This window comes from Lutjanus erythropterus, chromosome 8 (assembly GCF_056507025.1).
Source record: "Lutjanus erythropterus isolate fLutEry1 chromosome 8, fLutEry1.hap2, whole genome shotgun sequence".
NCBI classification, from domain to species: Eukaryota; Metazoa; Chordata; class Actinopteri; order Lutjaniformes; family Lutjanidae; genus Lutjanus; species Lutjanus erythropterus.
Genome location: NC_139324.1, coordinates 31122354 through 31145429, shown reverse-complemented (window position 1 = coordinate 31145429; position 23076 = coordinate 31122354). Strand labels below are relative to the sequence as shown.

General features: G+C 39.7%; 1 protein-coding gene across 3 annotated transcripts; it reads right to left on the bottom strand.

The window, feature by feature from the left end:
• Positions 1-902: 902 nt before the first annotated feature.
• Positions 903-23041, bottom strand: LOC146323067 (E3 ubiquitin-protein ligase MARCHF4-like). Of its 3 annotated transcripts, XM_084725284.1 has the most exons (7): positions 21835-23041; positions 19553-19608; positions 18802-19155; positions 17662-18378; positions 7599-7754; positions 6563-6755; positions 903-1504 (listed from the first exon to the last, which is right to left on the bottom strand). In XM_084725284.1, the coding sequence occupies exons 4-7, from the start codon at positions 18085-18087 to the stop codon at positions 1083-1085; spliced, it is 1197 nt and encodes a 398-aa protein (XP_084581410.1). In that variant the 5' UTR covers positions 18088-18378; positions 18802-19155; positions 19553-19608; positions 21835-23041; the 3' UTR covers positions 903-1082. The 3 variants fall into 3 exon arrangements, with proteins under 3 accessions (XP_084581410.1, XP_084581409.1, XP_084581411.1); XM_084725283.1 differs by lacking the exon at positions 21835-23041 and having other exon boundaries at positions 19553-19682; XM_084725285.1 differs by lacking the exons at positions 18802-19155; positions 19553-19608.
• Positions 23042-23076: the final 35 nt, after the last annotated feature.

The following is a 23076-nucleotide window of genomic DNA, read 5'->3' as shown; positions in this document are numbered from 1 at the left end:
TCTGACCGTCAGTTGACATCAGGGTGAGTAGATAATGATTGAGTTTTCATTTTGGGGTGAACTGTCCCTTTAATCCATTAAAAAATCGTTTGTCAGTCTAATAAGCTCATATTTGGTTGACCAAAATTGACCATTTTGTGCAACAATGCTGCCTATAAATGGGGTGTTCATATGAACTTGGTAAATGTGACCCCATATGAAGGGGTCAGTTGGGAGTTCAGATACACTGCCTATGGTCAGTACTGCCAACATAGCTGACCTCCAGATAGATGACACTTTTTATGATTTTTTTGTCCCATTTTGTGCTAACTTTGACACGCAAGATGGTTCGTTACACAGAACCATCTGGGACATTGTCCTTAGCAACTGTTTGGAAAAGGGCAGGAACTTTCAAAAAAACACTTGGCAGGTGATTGGATGAACCATCTGTCCATCTATCGCATCTAACCTGTGATAACTTGCGAGGCAGCTGGATTTGCAAGATCACGTAAGGATCCTTCGGTTCTTGCATGTCAGGTTACTACCAGCAGAGCAAGTTGGTAAATCAATCTCTTGCCAAAGTTGGGGGAAGAGTGAAAACATCTTTTCCACTGAAAAAATGCTCCTCAGTTCTGATATAACTGATGGTTTCACAGCATCTACGCTAACTTCAGGAGCCACGATTGTTTGAGACAAGTCAGCTCAAGGGACATTTCTTGCTGTTGTTATAAATAAAACCACACCCATTGCTGCCAGTAGTCCGTCCTTGGATACTGATTGGCTGCGGCACTTTTGGTAACAACACAAATGGATAGCTTGAAGCCTGGCAAGATGGATTTTCGCTCTTGCGCATTCAGCTGCCTTGCAAGGTAAATATTGTGCAGCCCTACCCCAAGTATCCAAAATAACTATTTTCCAACCAATTCTGCAAATCAAACAACTTTGACTTTTATTCAATCCATGTAAGGACATCAGAGATGCATTTTGAAACAAACAACAACATGGTATTAATCCAGTGCAGTTAAGATAAGACTTTTTTTTTCAACTGTCAGCTGGTTCATAAATCTTTCACCTCCATGTGAGATAAGGCCTCAACTGACTCCTCAGACTGTAGTGACTCTCATGACCAGCTCTCGTGTGCTATTGCTGGGTTGGCTGCGGGCCTCCGGCTGCCTCAGGTGGCTGAGGAGGTGGAGGATGTTGTAGGGACAGTGTTGGTCTGGCACTGTGCTGCCGCTGTTGGGGTCTACGTGTGTTCCCAGTCCTCCCGCAGCCGTCACCACAGTTGTAGAAGTGGAGCCGGCGGCTGTGGAGGCGACTACCATCAGCGAGGAGGTGGAGGTGGACACTCCTACCCCAGTCTGATAGCCCGGGCTGGGCTGAGACAGAGTCCTGTCCACAGCGGCGTTCTTCAGGTCGTCGCTGTCCATAGACTTGTCATAGTTCAGGACCTTCCACTGCTGGTTCACGGCCTGCCAGCGGTGGAAGATCCGAAACACAGAAGGTCCCTCGTGGACAATTAACGCTGTGGAGATCAGAGCATCAATTAGACAATGTCACTGTCTGGCAGCAGTCTTAATGACACCACAAAGTGATATATAACTCTGCAGTGGTGGATTCACAGTGCTCAAGCCTGCAGAAGGTATTAGCTGAGGGAGCAGCAGAACAAAACAACTCATCTTTACAGTATCGCACCATAACCCCGAGATAAGATCTTCATTTCTTAGAAAAATTGTAGACATGGCACAACTTACGACACAGCAATACTCACCACTTTTGGATTAAGGTTAGCAAAAGTGATGCATCTGTTCTCTGGGGTTGTTCGATAACATCTTATCACAGTTTAAAATTGCTTATTGATTCGTGTTCATTGAACTCAGTATCTGGAAAATTGAAATCAATCTGCAACAGGAGATGCTTGGACCCCAAGATTTTGCTGCATTTTCTTCCATATTAAAGTCATGCAGGGAGAGAGACTGTATGAATGGGATGTTTTTTAGTGAACTTAAAGGAGGAATCTGTGATATATTTAATGTAATAAATCGTAATATGACCATGATACATCATCAGAGGTTAAGGAAACATGCTAATTTGAAATACTAGCTTCTCTGACAACAGTGCAACAGCCGCGATGTCTTACTTTGAAATTTATATTCTGGTCTGTAATTTGCACGTTAATTAGAGTTCAAATTAATGCTGAATGTTTGCTGAATGACTAAGTGTCTGTTTGTGAGTCGTAAGAAATCATTATTAATCTTTTAGAGGGAGTAGATGTTTACAACGGTTAAATGGAGCAATATGTTAATTGAGTTTGGCAGGCAGAAGGCAGGCAGTCACTTTAATAGTTTGTTGATTTTGGAGGCCTCTGTGGAGACTTTTATAACCACGAAATATAATGTAAAAAATAAAATAATCTAAATAAAAATTTTCTCCTGCTTTATTCCAACTTGCATACGACTCACTGCAACTTTTCTTTGCTTGCATGTTTGTATGAAGGGCTCATATGAACATGCAATATCTGAGTGCACGTGCATGAGACTTGTGAATTAGCATAATTAACGGCCCAATAATACCATGTAACGCTATATATGTCAGCAAGTGTTCATTCATGAAAATGACATCAGAGCCAAAAAAAAAGAACCATTATGAGTTTGGAGATTTAAGTCTTGCTTTCAGAGATCCATGAACCAAAGTCTATAATTTTAACAGTGTCAGCAGTGGAATTAAGGGACCTGCTAAAACAAAGAAACGGGAAAAAACGAGTGCTGTTAATGCAGTGTTACCTGAGGGTAGGACTGTCACTGAAATAAAGAAGAAATGTCTCGATATGAAATTGACTTCAAAGAAAAAAAAAAGCCTTGCCACAGCGAGCGATCAATGACAAGGGGATCAAGGGGAAGTTTCCATCAGGGAGACAGAGGACAGAATAAGAGAGGATGTTCCACTGGACAGAGACCACATAAACCTGCATGTGAAGATATACGGCCAACACCCCTGACAAGAGGTAATAATACATTAATAAATTGATGATAATGGGCTTTATGTGTAAATTTAGAATTATATTATAATTTCATATGCAGTCAAACAGGATAATGTCAACATAATAATGAAGGGTAATTTATTTTTCAAACCCAAAATGTTCTCAGACTAATGAAGTATACAGTAATTAGTGAAAAACTTCAGTTCGGATAACAGCAGACTAACTGCACATGACCCTGCGACAAGTCTGGACCACTCAGACTGTGTTTGTATCTGTAAGAAAATTCATAATATGAGAAAAATTGTTGAATGCAACAGGTTCTCCTACATCACTTGTACAAACCACTTAAGAACAAATCTGTTCGTATCAGTGGTTCTTGTATGAGGCCCATTGTTAATTCCCTTTTAGGACTAGATGTTATGTTAGTGTGTCTCAAAGTACTATGCGTGTTGCCGAGCTTCATTAACATATTAAACTTACATTTAAGAGAGCTGAGCTCACAGTAAACATCTACTTCTTCTGAAAGATCATTTAAGATTTCTTACGACTCATAAACAGACACCAACTCATTTGGTGAAAATTTAACATAATTCAGTATTAATTTCAACTCCAGAGAACGTGATGTTTCCAGATAATGCTCGTCTGCCAAAACCGTGACAATGCAGTTTACACATTTTACTGCTGATCTACTTAAACAGAGTCCAACAGAGTAAAACATGATGGTGAATTTAGGAGAAGACCTCAGTCATATATAAAGCGTCTGCTTTATCAAGTAATAAACATTATCAGTGTCTGACAGCCAATAATGACGCACCAGTAATGACTAATATATAAATTTTGAGCCTATATGATGTGACAGAATGTGTCAGTAACACGTTCTCAGCGTAGATGACTAAACACATCAGTTCAAGGTATGCTCATTTCTCTTTGGAATTTTTACAGCCAGTAGAAAAATCCTTCAGTCAAAATACATTACAGCATTATGACATTGTCTGAGAAAATTATGACTAAAGCGTCGACTAAAAATAAAACAGTGACTACAATTATAACTAAAACACTGACTAAAATAAGACTAAAACATTGACTAAAATAAGATGAAAACATCGACTAAAATAAGACTAAAACATTGACTAAAATAAGACTAAAACATTGACTAAAATAAGATGAAAACTGACTAAAATAAGACTAAAACATTGACTAAAATAAGACAAAATACTGACTAAAACTGAAACTAAAACACTGACTAAAACTGAGACTAAAACACTGACTAAAATTAAGACTATACCTGACTTCCACTGACTAGAACAAAACAAACAAACGACTAAAATGGGACCTTAACAAACCACAATTTTCAGTGACCAAATAAGACTTAAACTAAATAAAAACTTTCTGTAAAAATTGAACCTTCCTAAGTCCCGCCTCTTTTTGTTCTACGCTCCAATAACAGTTGAGCAAACTTACTACCTCGGTCAACTTTCTTCTTTTATTGTAAAAGTGACATTTAGTGTCACGTCCTAAGTTAGCTAATGTTAGCAAAACACTAGCAAACTAGCAAGCTAATGGCTGATGTATATTAGATGACTTGTTAGATTGCATTTTGCTAACATTAGCTAATTTAAGATGTGAATATATGCAGCTTTTTCAGGTTCCCTAGCAACATCTTTAAACCATCTTCAAAATTCTTTTCAGCATATACAAGCTGAGCAGCCAGCATATCTAAGTATAAGAAACAGGACAGGAGAGAGTTGATCGAGGTACCAACTTTCATTATAGCACAGAGTTAAAAGGGGCGGGACTTAGGACAGGTTGATTAACACTGTCTGTACTGTCTTCATCACTAAAGCCAGTACACAGAGCTGTATATAAAAGCTGTACTCATCTTACAGCTAGTCTTAGTACTATATTGTTCTCTGATATAAGAAGTTGCAGCTAAAATATTGAAACAACTACAGTGATAGCAGTCTGCCAAATATCGACATTAAATAATTCCCAACCTCTTCTATATTTAGAGAGTTTATTCATGAAATCCTGTCTCTCCTCTACATCACGTCTGTTTCGTTCCCTTTCTAACTTTGTGGATAAGTGAAAGTCAGGTCTTTGCTCTTTAATGTCTGCCAGGTGACAAGTTAATCTCTGTAAAGTGCAGAGTTAATGACTCCACACTCAATCCTCGCCACCAAACCGGAGACAATCAATCTCCTCTTCCACTCATCCCGCTGTCTGCCGCAGTGGCAGTTAGAGTTTTCTTAATGTGAGATGCCATCACACACTCATCCAAAATAGGCGGGCCCCCGGGCTCCACAGAGAGGACAGCAGGCTTAAAGCGGATGCTACGAGTTTTAAATTTGAACACCCACACAAATCCAGAAGATGGTTAAAAATGCTTCAGTTCCTCTTGTGTTATATCAGCGCACACAAGGTCTTCAAAGTTTGCCTGACTTGGGTGCTGCAGCTTTTATCACAGAGAGGAAGGCATTTTAATATACGCTGTGAAAACCACTTCAGCTAGTGCAAAAATGTGATGTTCTGTCTTTTATTAACAGAGTAAGCTTTGAGTGTTTCATCATTTTAACAATAATTGTAACTAAGTGAATATTACAAAAATATTAATAAAAGTGGCAATACAAATTAACATGACTCTAACACTAATACTGATATGAAGAAGTCAACTATTTGGTATAGATTTGTATTTGTATTGATAAGAGATTAAACTGTTCATGGCATTCACAATCATTTGTGCACAGCCAGACAATGTAATTATTGACTCTTCAACATTATGTTTGTCTGTTGCGGAATGTATGTGAAATAATGTGACCAAACTGCACACACTGTGCACATCACTACACATCATGTGTATTTTCACTATGAATTATATGTTTTTCTTCTGTTACTAATGTGCTGAATCTGTGAGGTTTTTTTTCTTATCAATTTACCAAAATGGCATGACGGTTTTCCCTCTGCTGATTTTATTATGGTACATTTAAGTGGTTCAGAACAGTCATTCCCAGAGATTGGATCGTGACCAACAGGTGAGTCATAGGAGATTTTATTTGCCAAATAAATAAATGACATGGAAGACATTTGGTAAATTTAAGATTTATGTCTGCAGTACACCTTATATAAAACATTTTTAGACTTCCACTAAAACTAATTGATACAAACACTCCCTCTCACCCTCTGCCATCTCCCTCCTAAACCCCAGGAAGAAAAGTTAAGGTTATTGTAAATTATTATTATTAATATGAATTATATTTACAGGACTCATTTTATTTATTGGACTATTTACTGTGGTCACCATTTTATGTATTCATTTTTTCCATCCTTTTCTTGGTTTACCATTTTATAATAACCTGACCTGTCAGGTGACCTCTTGGATAGGTATTTGAAAGGTGTATCTGGATTGTCTAAAGGGTTTGCAGCCAAAATGTCACATGGTGTGATATAAATAAATGTTCATGGGAGCGTTATCTAGTCTTTTTTTTTCCAAACTGGACACACTCAATATAATTCTGTCTTTAAATGCACACACTCATTCCAACAGGAATAATGAGAATCAAATTAAATACACAGCATTACAAACTAATGTGAAATCTAACCCCTCACCGATACAGACGACATCCATGAAGCCGTACATGCCGTAGCAGATCTGGAAAAGCAGATCTTGTCGCTGCCAGCGGGCTGACGGGCTGAAGGACGACCACACCAGCCAGGAGATACTGGCCATCAAGAACAGGGAGCCCAGGATGGCTGCTGCAATCTGCACTTTCTCTATCACTGTCAGGGAGATGGCCTGCCACTGCAGGAAGACACAGACCACAGTGCAGCTTAGCTCTTTGTATTTCATTCTCATTTCTCTTTCAACTTCACTGAATACTCAGAACACACTTTGTGGAACAAGAATGAGAACAAATAAATAATAAAGAGATGTACCAAGAAGGGAAAGATGCAATCAACGGGTACAATTGCTGATTAAAGAGCATGAATTAAAACATTCATCAGTACAATCGTTGATTAAAAAGCATGAATTAAAACATTCATATTATAAGTTAATCGGGCTGATAATCAGAGTCTAAACTATTCCACCAAAACAAAAGCATCAGACTTCAGGGAATGCTGGGAGGCAGGGCAGGGAGAGGACATGGGCAGGGGAAACATAATTTTTGTTCACCCCAAAAAAAGGAGGCACAAGTGAAGACTTCAAAGAAATCTGTCCACTCGCAAACAACCCTAAAACTGAGCAAAAAGTTGCTTCTGCAATCTTTCTGTTCTGGAGATCAGAGGGAAATAAGCCTTGTTTAATTCAGAAACTTTCATTTTTGGTTGAATTCCTCACTTTATGATCAGAGCATAACTAGAGCTGCAGTAAGGACAGTGTGATTCCTGAAAATGCTGTCTTTATCCAAAATGCATCCAAATTAGTCCCTGAGGAGAAGGGCCCGGGGCTATCTACCCCTATCCCCACAAAACCGAGCAATTCTCTGAATGACGTGGCAAAACAGACATTTTAGCACTCAGTGTTTTAAGATTTTTATCAGACAATTGTTGCACCCTCTTTACTCCACGAAGTACTACAAACACTTCTCCAACTTAATGTTTGTTAATAATATTTTCAGTGCCTTCCTTTACACCCCCGGCTCACCTGTAGCGGGTTCTTGGTGCTGATGGCAATGACCTGATATTTGTAGTAGCAGAGCTCACAGGCCCAGGAGCCTCTTTCACTGATCCATTTGATGAGGCAGGGCTGGTGGGTGCAGCGTACTGACCCACTGCACCGACATGGGCTCAGGAGCTCCCCCTGCGGGAAAAAGGCAGAGTCAGTCAATACCAGCAACTCAGGAGAGTTTCTCATGATTCAGTTAATTTAAATTCATAAATATACATTTTTTTCCCTCCAGATTTTTAATTTCAGTGGACATCTTGTTCCAGCAATCTGTGCTGTTGCTGCTGCTGCTGGAGAAACATGAACCTTGCTACCTGCAGCATACCTGTGTAAATAAAGAAAAATAAAGTCCTGTGCTGATGCATACTGAGTGAATGTATTTTTCAGTAGAACCAGACTGAAAAATGGCAGACCACAACAACAAGACAATTACTGAAATGTTCTGCATCATAATACTGGACTCAAGCTTAAGAGCAGCCTCAGGAATTGTTTGTGATTCAGAGGAAAAAACCTCCTTATAGCAATCACTGACCGGCTGGCAATCCTTTGCTTTCTCATCCTATTTACCCCTGTAGATAACCTTTTTGCATCCAATATCCTGCAGTTTACATTATACATACATTTCTATTTATTTTGTAGTTCTTTTTGTCGGCTTATTGATTTCCTAAGAGCTTTGCATCCACGGTCAGGCAAGCATGCACACAAACACACACAGCGCTGTGTACTCTGCACAGTCATATTACAACAGAACACCAGTTCAGGTGTGAAATGAAAGCTTTGCCTCACACCTAGTTGACAGGCAAAATGCTTGATTACTAGCACCGCTGAAAAGTGGAGGATTAGTCAATGAAGCTTCTGTCAAAGAGCAAAACCCAACAAAGCTGAAAAATACTGTGCTGAGGATACACTGCTGCTGCAGCTGTCATACATACATAAATATTCTTTTATGGATGCAAACATGGTTACTCAGACCAAATAAAGACACAGAAGAAATGCTTAATTTTCTCCTTTACTCTTCCTTCCTCCACTGCTTCACCTGATCTTTAATAAAGGCAAGTCAAGTTTACTTGTATTATTTATTATAGCACCTTTCAACAACAAGGCAATCCAAAGTGCTTACATAAGACATAAAAGCAGCAAGCAGAAGAATCACAAGGTAATATAAAAAGACACATTTATATAGGATTTAAAAGAGTAAGGTAAATTGGTAGATAAAAATAAGCTAAAACAGAATAAAACTGATAAAAACAGGAGAATAAAAATGACAGTGCAGCTACAGTGCAGCTCAAGATATGAATAAGTCATCCCAAGTTTAACTTAATAAAATGGAGTGGCAGTAAATTCTTAAGCCCTGATTTAAAAGAACCGATGGTTGGAGCTTATCTCAGTTTTTCTGGGAGTTTGTTCCAGATATATGGAGCATGAAGACTTAAAGCTGCTCCACAGTGTTTAATTTTGACTCTGGGGACAGTAAGCAGACCTGTCCCAGACCATCTGAGAAGTCTGAACAGTTAATAACATCCAGTGATTTATAAATCGACAGGAGTATTTTAAAATCAATTATTTGACAAACAGGAAGTCAAAGTAAAGATGTGGAAACTGGACTGATATGATTCATTCTCTTGTTCTTAGCGAGAACTCTTGCAGCGTTGATCTGAATCAGCTGCAGCTGTCTGATTGACCTTTTTGGGAGACCTGTAAAGACAGTAGTCGAGCCTACTGAAGACAAACACATGGACAGAGTTTTTATAAATTCTGCTGAAAGCCCTCTACGTTCTTTACATATTCTTTTGGTGAGAGTAGGCTCATTTTGTAATTGTTTTAATGTAGCTACTGAAATTTAGATCTGAGTCCATGACTGTACTGAGATTCCAAGCTTAGCACATAGCATAGCTAAGTACAGGAGGCAAGGAAGGAGACAGTTACAGGACTTAGAGATGGTCAACTGTAATACAATATTATGTTGTTTGTAATGCTCTGAGGTAGTGAAGGCATCTTGATGTTGAACTGGAAAGTCACGAGAATGGAGCCTTGGGGAAGTCCACATGTCATTTTTGTGTAATTAGCAATTAACATAAAGAATTCCCTGTCCTCTGAACACGATTTAAACCAGTTTAGGACGGTGTCAGAAAGCTGACCATGACAACATTGAGATATACAGCAATAACAACAAGAGTGAAACTTTTCCACTTAACAAGAGAAGAACCCTCTGGTGCTGTGGCACAGTCGAAATCCTGACTGGAAAACATCAAAATAATTGTTGAGGGCCAGGAAGGTATTCAGTTGTTGAAAAAAAAACCCAAAAACAGTCTTTTCAAGGATTTTACTTAAAATGTGAGGTTTGATATGAGCCTATAGCTGTTCATTAGTGAGGTGTCTAGATTGCTCTTTTTTACGAGTGGCTTTATTACTGCCGTATTCAGGGCCTGTGGGGAATAGTCTGAGAGTAGAGAAGTGTTGATGATTTGCAGAAGATCTGATGCCATGCAGTTAAAAACACTTTTGAAAAGGCCTGTAGAGAGAATATCAAGACAGAAGGAGGGGGATTGTAGATGTTGCACAAATCAAATTGTGTCATGCTAATTGAATAATTTGAAGCAGACGCAATACAGAACTCACACTTGATCTGGAGGTACTGACAGCTTTGTCTAATTTTATTGAACTTTGCCAGTGTAGAAGGAGGGAAATTCACTGCATGACTTAGTGGATAGAAGTTCAGGGGTTACTGACACAGGAGGGTTTGTCAGCTTGTCAACATCAGCAATTAAGACACAAATATTATTATAGTTTTTGGCATATGATGTCAGATACAGGAAAATGTAAAACCTAAAAATTTGTATGTGGTTGTCTTGCATTTATCTAGTATTAACTGGTCAAAATTAAACAAGCTCCGTATTTGGTATAGTTACTGTGGAAGGTTACTGGTCATACTGGTCATTTTGAAATGACATTTCTGAAATGCCTGTCGGTCCGTCAGTCAGGATGCCAGTATAAGTGAGGCCATTACAAGTCCTCTACGTTGGCCTGGTGACCACTACATTTGATTGATTTCACTGAGCTTGTATTGTGCGTTTAACCTCAAAGGTTGTTGGAATAAAAGGTTTGCTTTTGAAAGGCACTTGAGCAAAACAATTATGTCAATTAGCTCATGAAGAGGTTTTCCGTGGTCAGCGATAGTAGACATGTGAACTCTTGAACCATGTTAATATTTAGCAGAGCATTACTGAAAAGGAGCTGCTGTCAGGTGAAAGTGCAGCTTTATTTTTAACTTCACCAACATGTGTTTTTTAGAGCTTATCTGGTGGGGGTTGACAGACTTTAATAAAAATCAAAGCCCATAGAAGACTCCGAAACCCAACAGCCAAAGTGAAAATATGATATTCACCCAATTTGGCATCAAAAGCTTTTCACTTAACAGCAATATGTGCTCAGCCATATTCTTAACCAGCCGTTATTCTTAAGCTGTATTCAGCCCGAGGAACAAATGAGAGATTTATAATCTCTTGCCCTGGGCCCCAAGCTCATTAAAATATATTACTAGTCTTGTCATATTGGATATAGAAAATGACCCAAAAGATGTAAGCCTGCTACCCTTTTTAGCTCCTGACCTACAGTTAAAGAAACTTGGATCTATAAAATTCAAAGCAGGACCTTCTTGTATAGATGTGTTTTAATCCTAATGGGACTGAACAAAAAGCCTGTAGTGAATGAAAAAATAAATTAGCCAACCCCTTCTGCTGCAAGAAAGCTCTCCACCTCTCTAAGCTGAGGCATTCATTTTATAAGTTGAGGCATTTTTAATTCAATGTTAAATACTCCCTGTCCCTGTCTGCCATGAGCATGGCACAGAGATTGCAGGAAGAGATGCAAAATGCGGCGAGCCTCTAAATCACTTCCCCACGCCATCATTGTGCCGACATCTCTGACAGACGGAGCAGCACCCTGGTCGAGGAGAAGGGAGAGAAGCGCAGGGAGTTAGAGGAGAAAAGGCCCATCCACAGATGGCCAGGGTGGGAGTGTATTGGCAGGAGCACCAGAACACTTCTGCCGTGTCCAGTGGGACTCAGACCGCTCACTGTGACTGGCCTGATTGCAGCCAAGAGCTGAAACCTAGATCACTCCAGTACAACTGAGGCTGGAGAGAGAGCAAGAGAGACTGATAACAAATGTGGCATTACAGCCCACGCATACAGAACGTGATAACTAAATGTCCTTTTGTTGATCAAACAGCAATGATCATTGAAAAAAACACAAGAGAACAATGTATTAAAAAGATGATAAGTATGAAAGCCTTGGCTGTGTTATTCCATTTCTCTGTACTACATTTTCCTAAAATCACCTCGGTGCACCTAATTTTCTCCTTTCAGAAATGGATAAACTCCCAATGTATACAAAGACATGAAACTAAATTAGAGATGGCTATTCACATTTCTTAAGAGTCTGAAATCAATGCAAGTGAACTCCATTAACTCTAGGCGGAGGGAAACTGTGGTATAATAAACTAGCTCCTGCAGAAACTTAATAAAAGCGATTTTTACAATAGGCAATGACATTCAGGCCACAAGCTTTTCTTTGATAAGAACCTGCAATGCTGCAGTCATCTGAAAAACAGCTTCATGCGCGCATTTTAACCACAACCAACATGTTAGATGGACTGTACAATCACAGAGAAAATTAAATTGAAGGTCATATAATTTCAAATTTATTTATCTGCTATGACTGCTAATAAAATATTTGCTGGGGGACGTTCCAGTCATTGCTTATTTTACAGGAACCATTAGGCCCACAGTGACAGTTAATGGCCCTTTAAAAGTAATTGAGTAAAAGAACAACCAGAGTTTATCATTTAAGTTTATGAATTAACAGCTGCTGTCTATAGGCTTCAGCTGGGCCAAAAAATTTCATGTGCTTATGTAACTTGTTTATATCCCATTTCCAGCAAATGGCAGAGGAGCCATGCTATGATGGAATACAGAGAGCATAGTGCCTTTGCACTGTGGGGCCATATAGAAAAAATGATGCTAACTTGACCCCTCCAGGCTTCTCATTGTGCCTCAGACAAACACACTGTGCAAGTGCATTATCTGTGTTATGATTTAGGAGGGAAAGCCGACATTTTTTTCTAAGCAGCAGGGACTCACATATTCTCAACATGCAGCTGAAGTGAGGACAGGACAGTAGAAGCATCAGCCCCAAAGGGCACTTCAATGTAATAGTGCATGACATGTCAGGAGAGGATTCCACACACGGACACTTTCCACTGACTTTTTTTTGCATTACTTTTCAAATAACCTTTTTTTTATATAACTTTGTACAGTACACGATTTCCTGAAAATCTCTTTATGTTCTGAGGGGGTGATTTTTACAGAGAAATTTCTTATTCTTTGAGGGACCAGGTCACGATCAAGTGTGAAAGTCCAAGTCTGAATAAAGCAAACGAGACGTAAGCACACCAGAACCCCCTGTAAAGCTTCTGCCTGACCTTTAGCTAAATAGAACCAATAATGGATATGTCTGAAGTTATCCAGATAAAGAAAAATACATGAATAACTGGAGGTAGAGAGGTAAAAGGCTCTTGAATTTGTAATTTCATCTGGCATTGGCTCAGCTGTTCATTATACTGTACAATGTGTATGTGTCTGGGAATGTACTTTGACTCCAACAGAAGCAATCTATCTCAATACAAAAGTCTCACATCCATATATAAAGAAAGAGTTATAGGTTTCTGTAATGCCCCCTCCTGTCCATATAGGCCCTGAGGAGATCCCTTTGTTGTGTAAATCAAATGTTAGCGGTGGTGGACAAAATTCACAGTATTTGTTCTGTGCTATCAAGTGGATATTATCCAAAGTTACAGACTTTTAGTATGAAATTGACCCTTGTCTTGCCGCTTTTTTGCTCTGTGCTCCAATAACAGTTGAGCAATCTTGGCACCCGGTGGAACCTCGGTCTCCTGTACTTATATAGCCTCTGCTATGTGCTATGTCTATGTTGAAAAGAAAAAATACATTTAAATATGGCTCAAAGATGTTGATGGGAGACATAGATACAGCATGCAAAGATGGTGCCGACTCAGACCAATGAGAATTGCTCGCCTAGCGCGTAAACCTAAAGAGTTTTCTAGCTTCCAGGTTTAGTTCCTAGATATATCGCCCACTGAATCTGTGCAGTTGTGTTTACCACCTTGCCTTGATCTGTTTTGAAGCAAAACTCTAACTTGGTAGCTAATCTACATCAGTTGTTAGCTAGTTTGTTAAATCCGATGGCTAATGTTAGCAAAATAATAGCTAGCTAACTTACATCAATCATCAGCTAGCTACTTAGCTAGTGTTTTGCTAACATTAGCTAACTTAAGATGTGACTATGTAATGTATATGTCCAATTTACAGGTCACCCAGCAACATTTATTAACCCTCTTCAAAATTTGTTTTTCTTTTTAACATAGATGAGCCTAGCACATAGCATATCTAAGAGCATGAAACAGGAAAGGAGAAACTTGACCAAGGCTCCGCCGGGTACTAAGCTTGCTTAACTGATATTGGAGCGTAGTAGGCTGGACTAAGGAAGGATATCTGTGTTTCTTTGTACCATAAGTGTGTGAAAATATCCACTTCATTGGCCATAAAGACTTCTTAAAGGATAACTTAATGGCCAGTATGGAGAAGAGGAATAATTACAGTAACCAATAACTTTAAATGGACATGTGAGTATTATATTAGATGTTGTATTAAAACAGATTTGGAAAGAAAGATGAACCCAATTCCAAAAAACAACAGGACTTTGGTTGTGAATCAGAAAGGGCACCTCAAAGAAAGTGGCACCAAAAACACCGACATGAATTCGATTACACAGACTTATTACATCGTTTGGTGTCATATTAAATCAGAGTACAATCATTTTTCAATGGTTGCTTCTGCCAGACACTCAAGGCCCCCGTTCTAGTGGGACGCTTGAGGAAAGCAATGTCTCTTGCTCCTCTCTTTACTCTGTCTTGAGTATCTCAGCCTTGGGGATGGAAGTGTTTTGGAGGTGGATTGTCAGATCAGATACTGGCTGCCTTGGTCTATGTGACATCCTGGAGGCAAAGGGAGAACAGAGGATAACTAATGTCCCCACTGCCTGTATCACACAGTGACACACAGACAGTCCACTCATCTCTCTCCTTTCAAATGGAGCCTCATTCTCCTTGTTCCCATTTACACCTCAACAGATCCATATCTGGACTTCACCCAAACCAACAGCAGAGATGACAGGGAGAGGAAGGCCGGTGATAGATAAGAACTTGCATAATGATAAGACGGCATGAAATCAAGCGCTATTGACTAGCTGCAATGTCTCAAGGAAGCGTCGATGAGATGAGTTGGAGCAGGCCCTGGGAAATACTGCAAACTTTGAAGGCGGTATTTTGTATGCACTGCAAAGTGTGCTGACTATCTGTGGAGTTTGTGAAAAAACAAGGATGAGGCCTTGTCTGCCAATCTCATAACTAGACCCCATGTCAGTAATAATTACAAAGTCTGTGCTCAGAGGTGGAATGATGCACAGAATTGCTGTTGGAGTAATTAGTTGATGAAACATAGAGAGATTATAGGCCATACACAGTGCAATGACCATGAAATGATACAGTAAATCTGCTGCTTGGGTGCTAGAAAAAGCAACCGTGAGTACAGACTGCCAGATAAAAAAGGTATGTTCTACACCTCAGTTATCTCGCTTCACATTTTTTTATAGCCTCCCTGCCTCCATTACTAATTGCTGAGGTGTGACATATTCGTCAACGTGGTCTCAAAGGCTCTGTCAAACAGTGTAACTAATGTGTCCGCAAATTGCTAAGTGCCAGCTTCTGTGTTATAATTTAAAATTATTTATTGCAGCACACCTTAGCCATCTTCTTTCAGATTTTTCCTCTCCTGATTGATGTAGTGTGACATTATCATCAATATGGCCCCAAAGACGGAGGCACGCAGTGTGATTAACTTGAAGGCTCTTCCCGTCTGTTCTGTTATTATTATTTTTTTGCTGTTACCAGGTGGTGCTTGTGAGCAGCAGAGTGAGAGGTATTATTTGATTTTTTTTCATGCATGTAATGCTTCGATATGAATTCGCAGTGTTTGGCTATAATGAGTTGTTACTGCATCTCTGTGTATCCTCCACACTTGTCAACCATGGGGACAAGGTCTTTCATTATCCTCCCACTGCAAGCTATGGCTGTCTTTTCAAGCCACACAAAGGGATGAGTGCAGGATGCAGTGGGATCCCTGCTCAGAGGGCTCTCCAGCTGCATGGATGCCCTAATAAGCAACTGGGATTGGGTTCTGACCACAGATTTCTTCATATAACAGAAAGCCTGTATGTAACACAGGCTCTGCTAGGAAGAGATGATTTCTGGACCTAAATGTGCAACATTCCCATCACCCCATCAGCGTTAACCCATACTCCTTGGAGAGTAGATAGTTGAGAGTTTTCATTCCAACTAAATAGAACACTACAGCTGCAGCTGGGTGGGGGTGGGCAATAAGGCCCTAAAATAATATCACAATATTTTAGGGTGTTCAGACGCAACGATATTCTTAGCCATGTGACAAAATACTGAAAAATATTTTTGGTTTAGAACTCACAATAGCTGTTGAGTTCTCCTAACTGGATTATTGGCTCTCCTCATACTCAACTGGGTGCTTCTGTTTCAGGTGGTGAAATTAGTTTGGTGTATTACCTTTTGTAACCACTTCCAAAATACTGAAGTCACTTCCTATTTTGGAACTAAGTCCTCCACCGTAATATTGTGATGATAATATATTGTGAACAATATGATATGGCACACCCCTAGCTGCAATGATTAATCGATAAAAAAGATCTTTTTTCAGCTTCTCAAATGTGAATATTTTTTGGTTTCTTTACCCCTTTGTGACAGCAAAATGAATATCTTTGGGTTTTGGACAAAGCAAGACATTTAAAGACGTCAGCATCGGCTTTGGAAAACAGTGATCAACATTTTCGGACATTTTATGGACTAAATCACTAATTGATTAATCTAAGTGTGCAACATTCCCATCACCTAGTGTGGTCCAGAGTTAGCCTGTGGTCCTTGGAGACGAGAGCTAGTAGCAGCTAGTACAGTGAAGCTGCAACGATTAATCAATTACTAATCGACTATTAAATTAATCTGCAACTAATGTGACAATCAATTAATCATTTTCAGTCATTTTTTGCAACAATCTGGTCTGGTCTGGTCTAAAGTTAATCTTTGCTCCTTGGAGAGCAGACAGGTGGGATATTTCAACCATTTTGATAATCAATTAATCATTTTAAGTCATTAAAAAAACACTAAAAGTCAAAATTCACTGGTTTCATTTTCTCAAATGTGATTATTTTCTGGTTTCTTTACTTACCTATGACAGTAAACAGAATATCTTTGGCTTGTGGACCAAACAAGATGTCATCTTAAGCTTTGGAAAACAGTGATCAACATTTTCTGATATTTTCTGGACTAAACAACTAGTCAATTTATCGAGAAAATAATCAAGAGATTAATAATGAAATAAGGATAGTAATCATAAATTGCAGCTCTATATATCACCAACAGATTCAACACCTTCTCTGATCTAGAGTTAACCTCCTGGGAGAGCAGATAGTTGGGGGTTTTTCATTTCAACAAAATATAACACTAGAGCCGATTACTAATCAACTATTAAATTAACCAGCAGACCAAATCCTCTTATTCTGGCTTCTCAAATGTGACTATTTTCTGGTTTCTTTACTCCTCTATGACAGTAAACTGAATATCTTTGGCTTGTGGACAAAACAGTGATCAACCTTTTCTGACATTTATGAACCAAACAACTAATCAATTAATCGAGAAAATTATCAACAGATTAATAATGACATAAGGATCGTTAGTTGCAGCCCTGTATAACAGCAACAGATTTCACACATATCTGAGCCCTCAGAAAGAAGGTGTGAGAGAGTGATTAATTAATTCATTAAATGGAAACTTCCCTCGTCTTATTTTAACAATCATGGGAACATTTTTTCCAGGACTTACGTGTTCTGGTCCCTGGAAGCAGATCCTGCACACAGGCGTCCTGAAGCCACTCTCCGTGTAGCTGGTGAGGGAGAACCTCTCCTCCAGTTTGCCCTTTGAGCAGTCATCAGAGGAGCTGCTGCAGCCGCGCAGGGCCGCCGACAGCTCTGCAGCATCAACCCAGCCCTGCCGCTCTCCGCCCGGTGGCCCGGTGGCTCCCGCCGCAGACGGGGCCACCCGGTCCCCCGCGTGCTGGTGGCCCCGCGTTAACGTGTTGTTGTTGTCGGGGACGGTGACGCCTGTCTCATGGCTTTCCGTAGTTTGGCCGCTCATGGGGGTCAGCGCAGGGAGCGGTGTCGGCGGTGCCGGTGGCCCGAGCAGGAGCACCCTCAGGTCACCGAGCAGGACGCAACAGCGGCTCTTCAGCATGCCCTGGCTGCGCAGCATCAACACTGTCTCCGGCCAGGAACTCACAGCAGCACCGTGCAAAGGTGCTGGGAGAAGACAGCATGTACTGTATGTGTCCCCGTCATGAGCAAACACTTCTTCATATGTCGTGAGATGGGATAGAGGGGGGGCGTTTGTTGGGCTTTAAAGCAGCCTTTTAGTTTTCTATATCCGTATTTTCTAATTGAAAGTCTTTTATTGTCTTCCCGCGAGAATGTAAATCCAAAAGGCAAATAAATCCCATCGATGCAAACAAGTGTCTGAAGCCATTAAGTTCAATAAATGGAACAGCTAAAAGAGGAAAGTCAAATGTTAGATTGATGGGAATATGCATTCAAGTAATAAGGCTATGGCCCGTTCACTCAGTGTCCACTGTCATTTCATGGCCTTAATAGTCAGCCTGCTCTGTACAACATAAACTATCTCGACAGGCTTCTCCCTCCAGATTCACGACGAGTGCACAAACCAAGAATCAGATCTGCCTTTGCTACAATGGACTGACTACAAAACAAAATGTCAGCGCTCAATCTTAACATTCAAATATTCAAACAATACCGTAAAGACACGTTTTAAACCAGCAGAGCTCACATTTACTGTCGACGTCTTGTACGGGCTCTCAAAGCAAATCAAGTCAATCGATGGCGTGCCATGTTAGTAGGAGGAGAGGTGGGGGGGGGGGGGGGGGGGGGGGGGAGAAAGCGAAATCTGTCTTACCTGGCGAGCTACCCCGATTTCTATACGACTCACAGTTTCAGGATTTTTCTTTCACACATCTCTCCAGCCAGACTGCAGGTCGCTGACAAGTCTGTGCGAAGCTTACATCCCCCCAATTACCGAATTTCCATGTCCGAGGAACAAGCCGACGGGTGTTAAATCCCCTCCGTTAAAATCCAACGCGATTGTCGGACTGTCCTGCTCTGGGTGAAAGCATCCGTAGCCCCGGATTCTCCTGTGATCATTGGCTGCTGAATCGGTGCTGCAGCTTCAGCACCATGATTCCTGGGACAGCTCCCAGACGCCACACGTCACCAGCGCACGGTGATGCAAGCAGCCAACTCATTACTACAACTGTGGACCGAGACAAACACACAGGAACATGGTTAATTACTTGTTTCAGGCGAGACATCCATCAATAACATAAGGAGACATTAAGTTGAAGGTGCCGTTAGGGGAGAGAAGGGTAAGGTGAGCCAGTTTTTACTTATGTTGTCCTCTTGACGAGGAAACATGAGACAAAAGTACAGTGAAAACGTTTACCAGTGGTAAAATCTGCGCTCAAGTACAAGTACTGTTAAAATAAAAAAATACTCAATTAGAAGTAAAACTACTGCTGTTAAGAAAAATACTTAAAGGAGAAATCTGTAATATATTTATGGTTTTAAATTGTAAAATGACCCATGATATGCCATCAGAGCTTAAAGAGATAGTTCACCCAAAAATGAAATTTCACTTGATATCTACTCACCCCTGTGCTGATGTGAGGATGGGTGAAGATCTCCAGTTGACAAAACACTCCCGGAGCTTCAGTGGAAAACAGCGTTGCAGCTAAATTCAGTGCAATTGAAGTGAATGGTGACTACTTTTAAAATGCAAAAAAAAAACCCCAACAAAATGTCTCCATACTGCTCGTGTGGGGTAATCCAAGTGTCCGTAAACCGCAACATTAAAATTTGACCCAAAAAAGCGCCATTTACACCATGTTTTTTAGCATAAATGTCAACTATGGCCCTTCAGACCTGATCCGCGTGCACACACCTGAAGCAGGTCTCTCGCGATACCTTCACGTCTGTGTTTACATGCTACCTGGAATGGGGAAATGACTCCCTTCAACCACAGATCATATGTTAAATAGAGATTCAACCTAATCAAATCTACTGTCTGCGTCTCCAACTTGGATTGCAGTCGCCATTTTTGGGCTCAAAGGTGCTACATATTGCTCCTTTAATTAAAAGTACAAAGTATTAGTATTAGTTATTTTAACATTTGACGCATTATAAACAGTCAGCATTCAATCATAGGCGTTTCTGAATCTCCAAATCTCCTATCTAAATTACTTTCCTGCAATTTTCTGCTCGGTCATTGGCCCCTTTGTGACCCCCACCACTCATATCTAAGAAACGCTGAGCCCCCACATGGCACGCACCCATATACACACGCCAAAGAAACGAGTGATTCATTCCAAAACTTTGTCAGAAATTAACATAACATTGTTAAATGTCTCTTCCCTCCATGACAACCAGATAGAAATGAAGGTGCTTCCTGAATCTATGGTCACAATGCTATTTTTTTTCCCCATAGGAGGAGATATTCACTGCCTTTTAATCATGCAAACAGAGAGGAGAAAATTAAGTTATACCTGTTAATTATCAACAATTAAAAAGTCAATTATCAGCAACACAAGGCTCTATTCATAACAGCTCACCTAAATAGTGTCATTTTACTTGACACAAATATCAATTAGGTTGAAAGCGGTTTAAACCTTAAAAAATGTTCATGTCTAAAAGAGTGACAGGAAAAATTGCAGGCTAGACTCAAATTAGGCAGCCACCAAAAGCACGTCACTCACCCCAATTTTATGAATATTAAAAAAAAAGAAAATGAAATTGCAACACTTGGTGGAAGAACTACTGCAACTCTTGACTTAAAAATAAGCAGCAGGGCTGCAACGAACAATCATTTTCTTAATCTGATCAGTTTCCTGAAACAGCAGGGCAAACATAGGTGTTACTAACGGGCCTCATTCACCAATTGTTAGATTAGAAAGAGCAGAATCTACAAACACTTTCTTACTTTACTTACTTTGACCTGTCTGTGCAAATTACTGGTTACTGCGTTTTTTTCAATTCCACAGTTGTATAATATAACAGGATTTAAATTACATACATACATACACATATAACAGAGCCAACATGCACAGCAGCAGCGGCTCGACTCTGTTTCACCTGAATGGAAACGGGACCTTAATAAGTAAAATTGGTAACACATGAATTTACCCTACTATTTCATGCCAAAGAGGCTGCTGTAAAAAATATCTGTTCAAGAGAAGCTGGACATAACGACAGACAGAGAAAAAGTACTGTCTAGTCAGAGCAGCAGTATATCTTGATAGAACAACTGAACACACTTGTAGCTGGACTGACACACCCAGAAGAAACGTGATTCTTTTTTTTTTTTTGTCAGAATTTATGTAAGACTACAGTCAGGCGAGCGGTCATGGGGTTAACATTTAATGGACTGCCAACAGTGAACTGACACATTAAACTTACAGCTCTCACTTCCCCTGATTTGCTATTCTGGCAGGTAATTGCAAATGATTGCTCTTACAATGCATCTCAGGTATAAAGTAGTGCACGATTAAATAGCTATTAGCTAGTAGCTATTACTGTAGCCTACAGAGAAACATTAGACACAAACTAGAACCATAGACAGTGATGGAAGAAGACATTTTGTACAGCAGCCATATTGATATGAAATACTAGGGTAAAAACAGGTGTTGTGTTACCAATGTTTGCTTGTACCAAACAAACATGTTTTCTTACATCTGGACCACAAGATTTGCAGGCCAGGTCTTCTCTGCAACACTGCAATACTTTATAATAATGCTGTTTTGTCACACATTTTACCTTCATCAACAAAATATGGCTTTTGCAAATTGGATATTGCACTTGTAGTTTTGATAATAGTTAAACTGATTGTGCAGCTCTACCCACGAGCAATAAATAATGAATATAAAAGAGCAAATCTCACCTGTCTCAAAGAAGTCAACAACTCTCTGTTGATCTGGCTGCCAGTGCCAGATATCTTCTGACACTCTGGGCCTTGAGTTTGGTTATTGGAACTCTGTCAGTCTTTTTTGAAGGGTGGAACAAACTGTTTTGGTGCAGAAGCTGAGCTGGATGTCTCTCTGTGATGAGTGAGGGAAGCAGGATCTGAGTAACACATTTTTCTTTTTTTTAAAAAGAAAAAAAAATAAGCTCAGCTTCTGCTATCTGGATGTTGCACCTGGCCATATTGTGAGAATATTTCAATTATTTGTGCAGCACTAATGTAAATATATTATTATACTGATAATACTGACGGATCAGTTGCTAAGTAGCATTTTACTGTTGTAGCTGGTTGATATAAAGTTAACTTTGGCTTACTTCATTTACTTTTAGTATTTAGTGGATAGATAGCTGATTCAATTAATGACAATTATATTTGTTGATCATTATGTTTCACTAGTTAATTATTATGTAAAAATGTTATCTGAAAAGTAAGAGGTAACTGGAGCTGTCAGATAAATGCAGCTAGGTAACAAACCTATAAAGTACAATATTCTTCACATGACATGCATCTAGTGGCAGAATGAGATAGAAGTGTAAAGTAAAAGGAAATTAGTACAATTAGATTACCTCTAAATTTGATTGAATACAGTAGCCACTTGAGTAGATTATCTATTCTGGTTGCTTGCCACTACTACTAAGCCCATTTCTGTCAGTGTGATAAAACAAAAAGATCCTGCAAGTCATTATAATGAGAAACTTTATCAAAATAATTATTATTTTGAGATTAACTCATTATTTTGATAGTAAGTAAGCCATTAGTAAGTCATTATTTTAAGAAGGGATCTCATTATTTTGAGATACTAAGTAGAGCCCAACCAGTACTGGGTTTTTAAGGGTAAATGCTGATATTAGTGAGGTAAAAAATTCCAATATCAACTGGTTTATAGACACTTTTTTGGCAATCATGGTTCAAATGTGCTTATCAAACACTTGTGACAAATATGTAATGGAGGCAAAATGACATCCCTTCAGGATGATTTAAGACCCCTCCCCTTCCTGTCTGGGTCCTGCATCATCCTAACGACCTGCTTACTGTCCATTATCCCTTACCTTTCCATTATCCCTTTTACAGCTGATCATGTGTAGGGGCCTTAAATAAATCCTGACAGGATGATGCAGAACTGCACATGGGTCTTGAGGATTTATTTCACAATAGTGACTA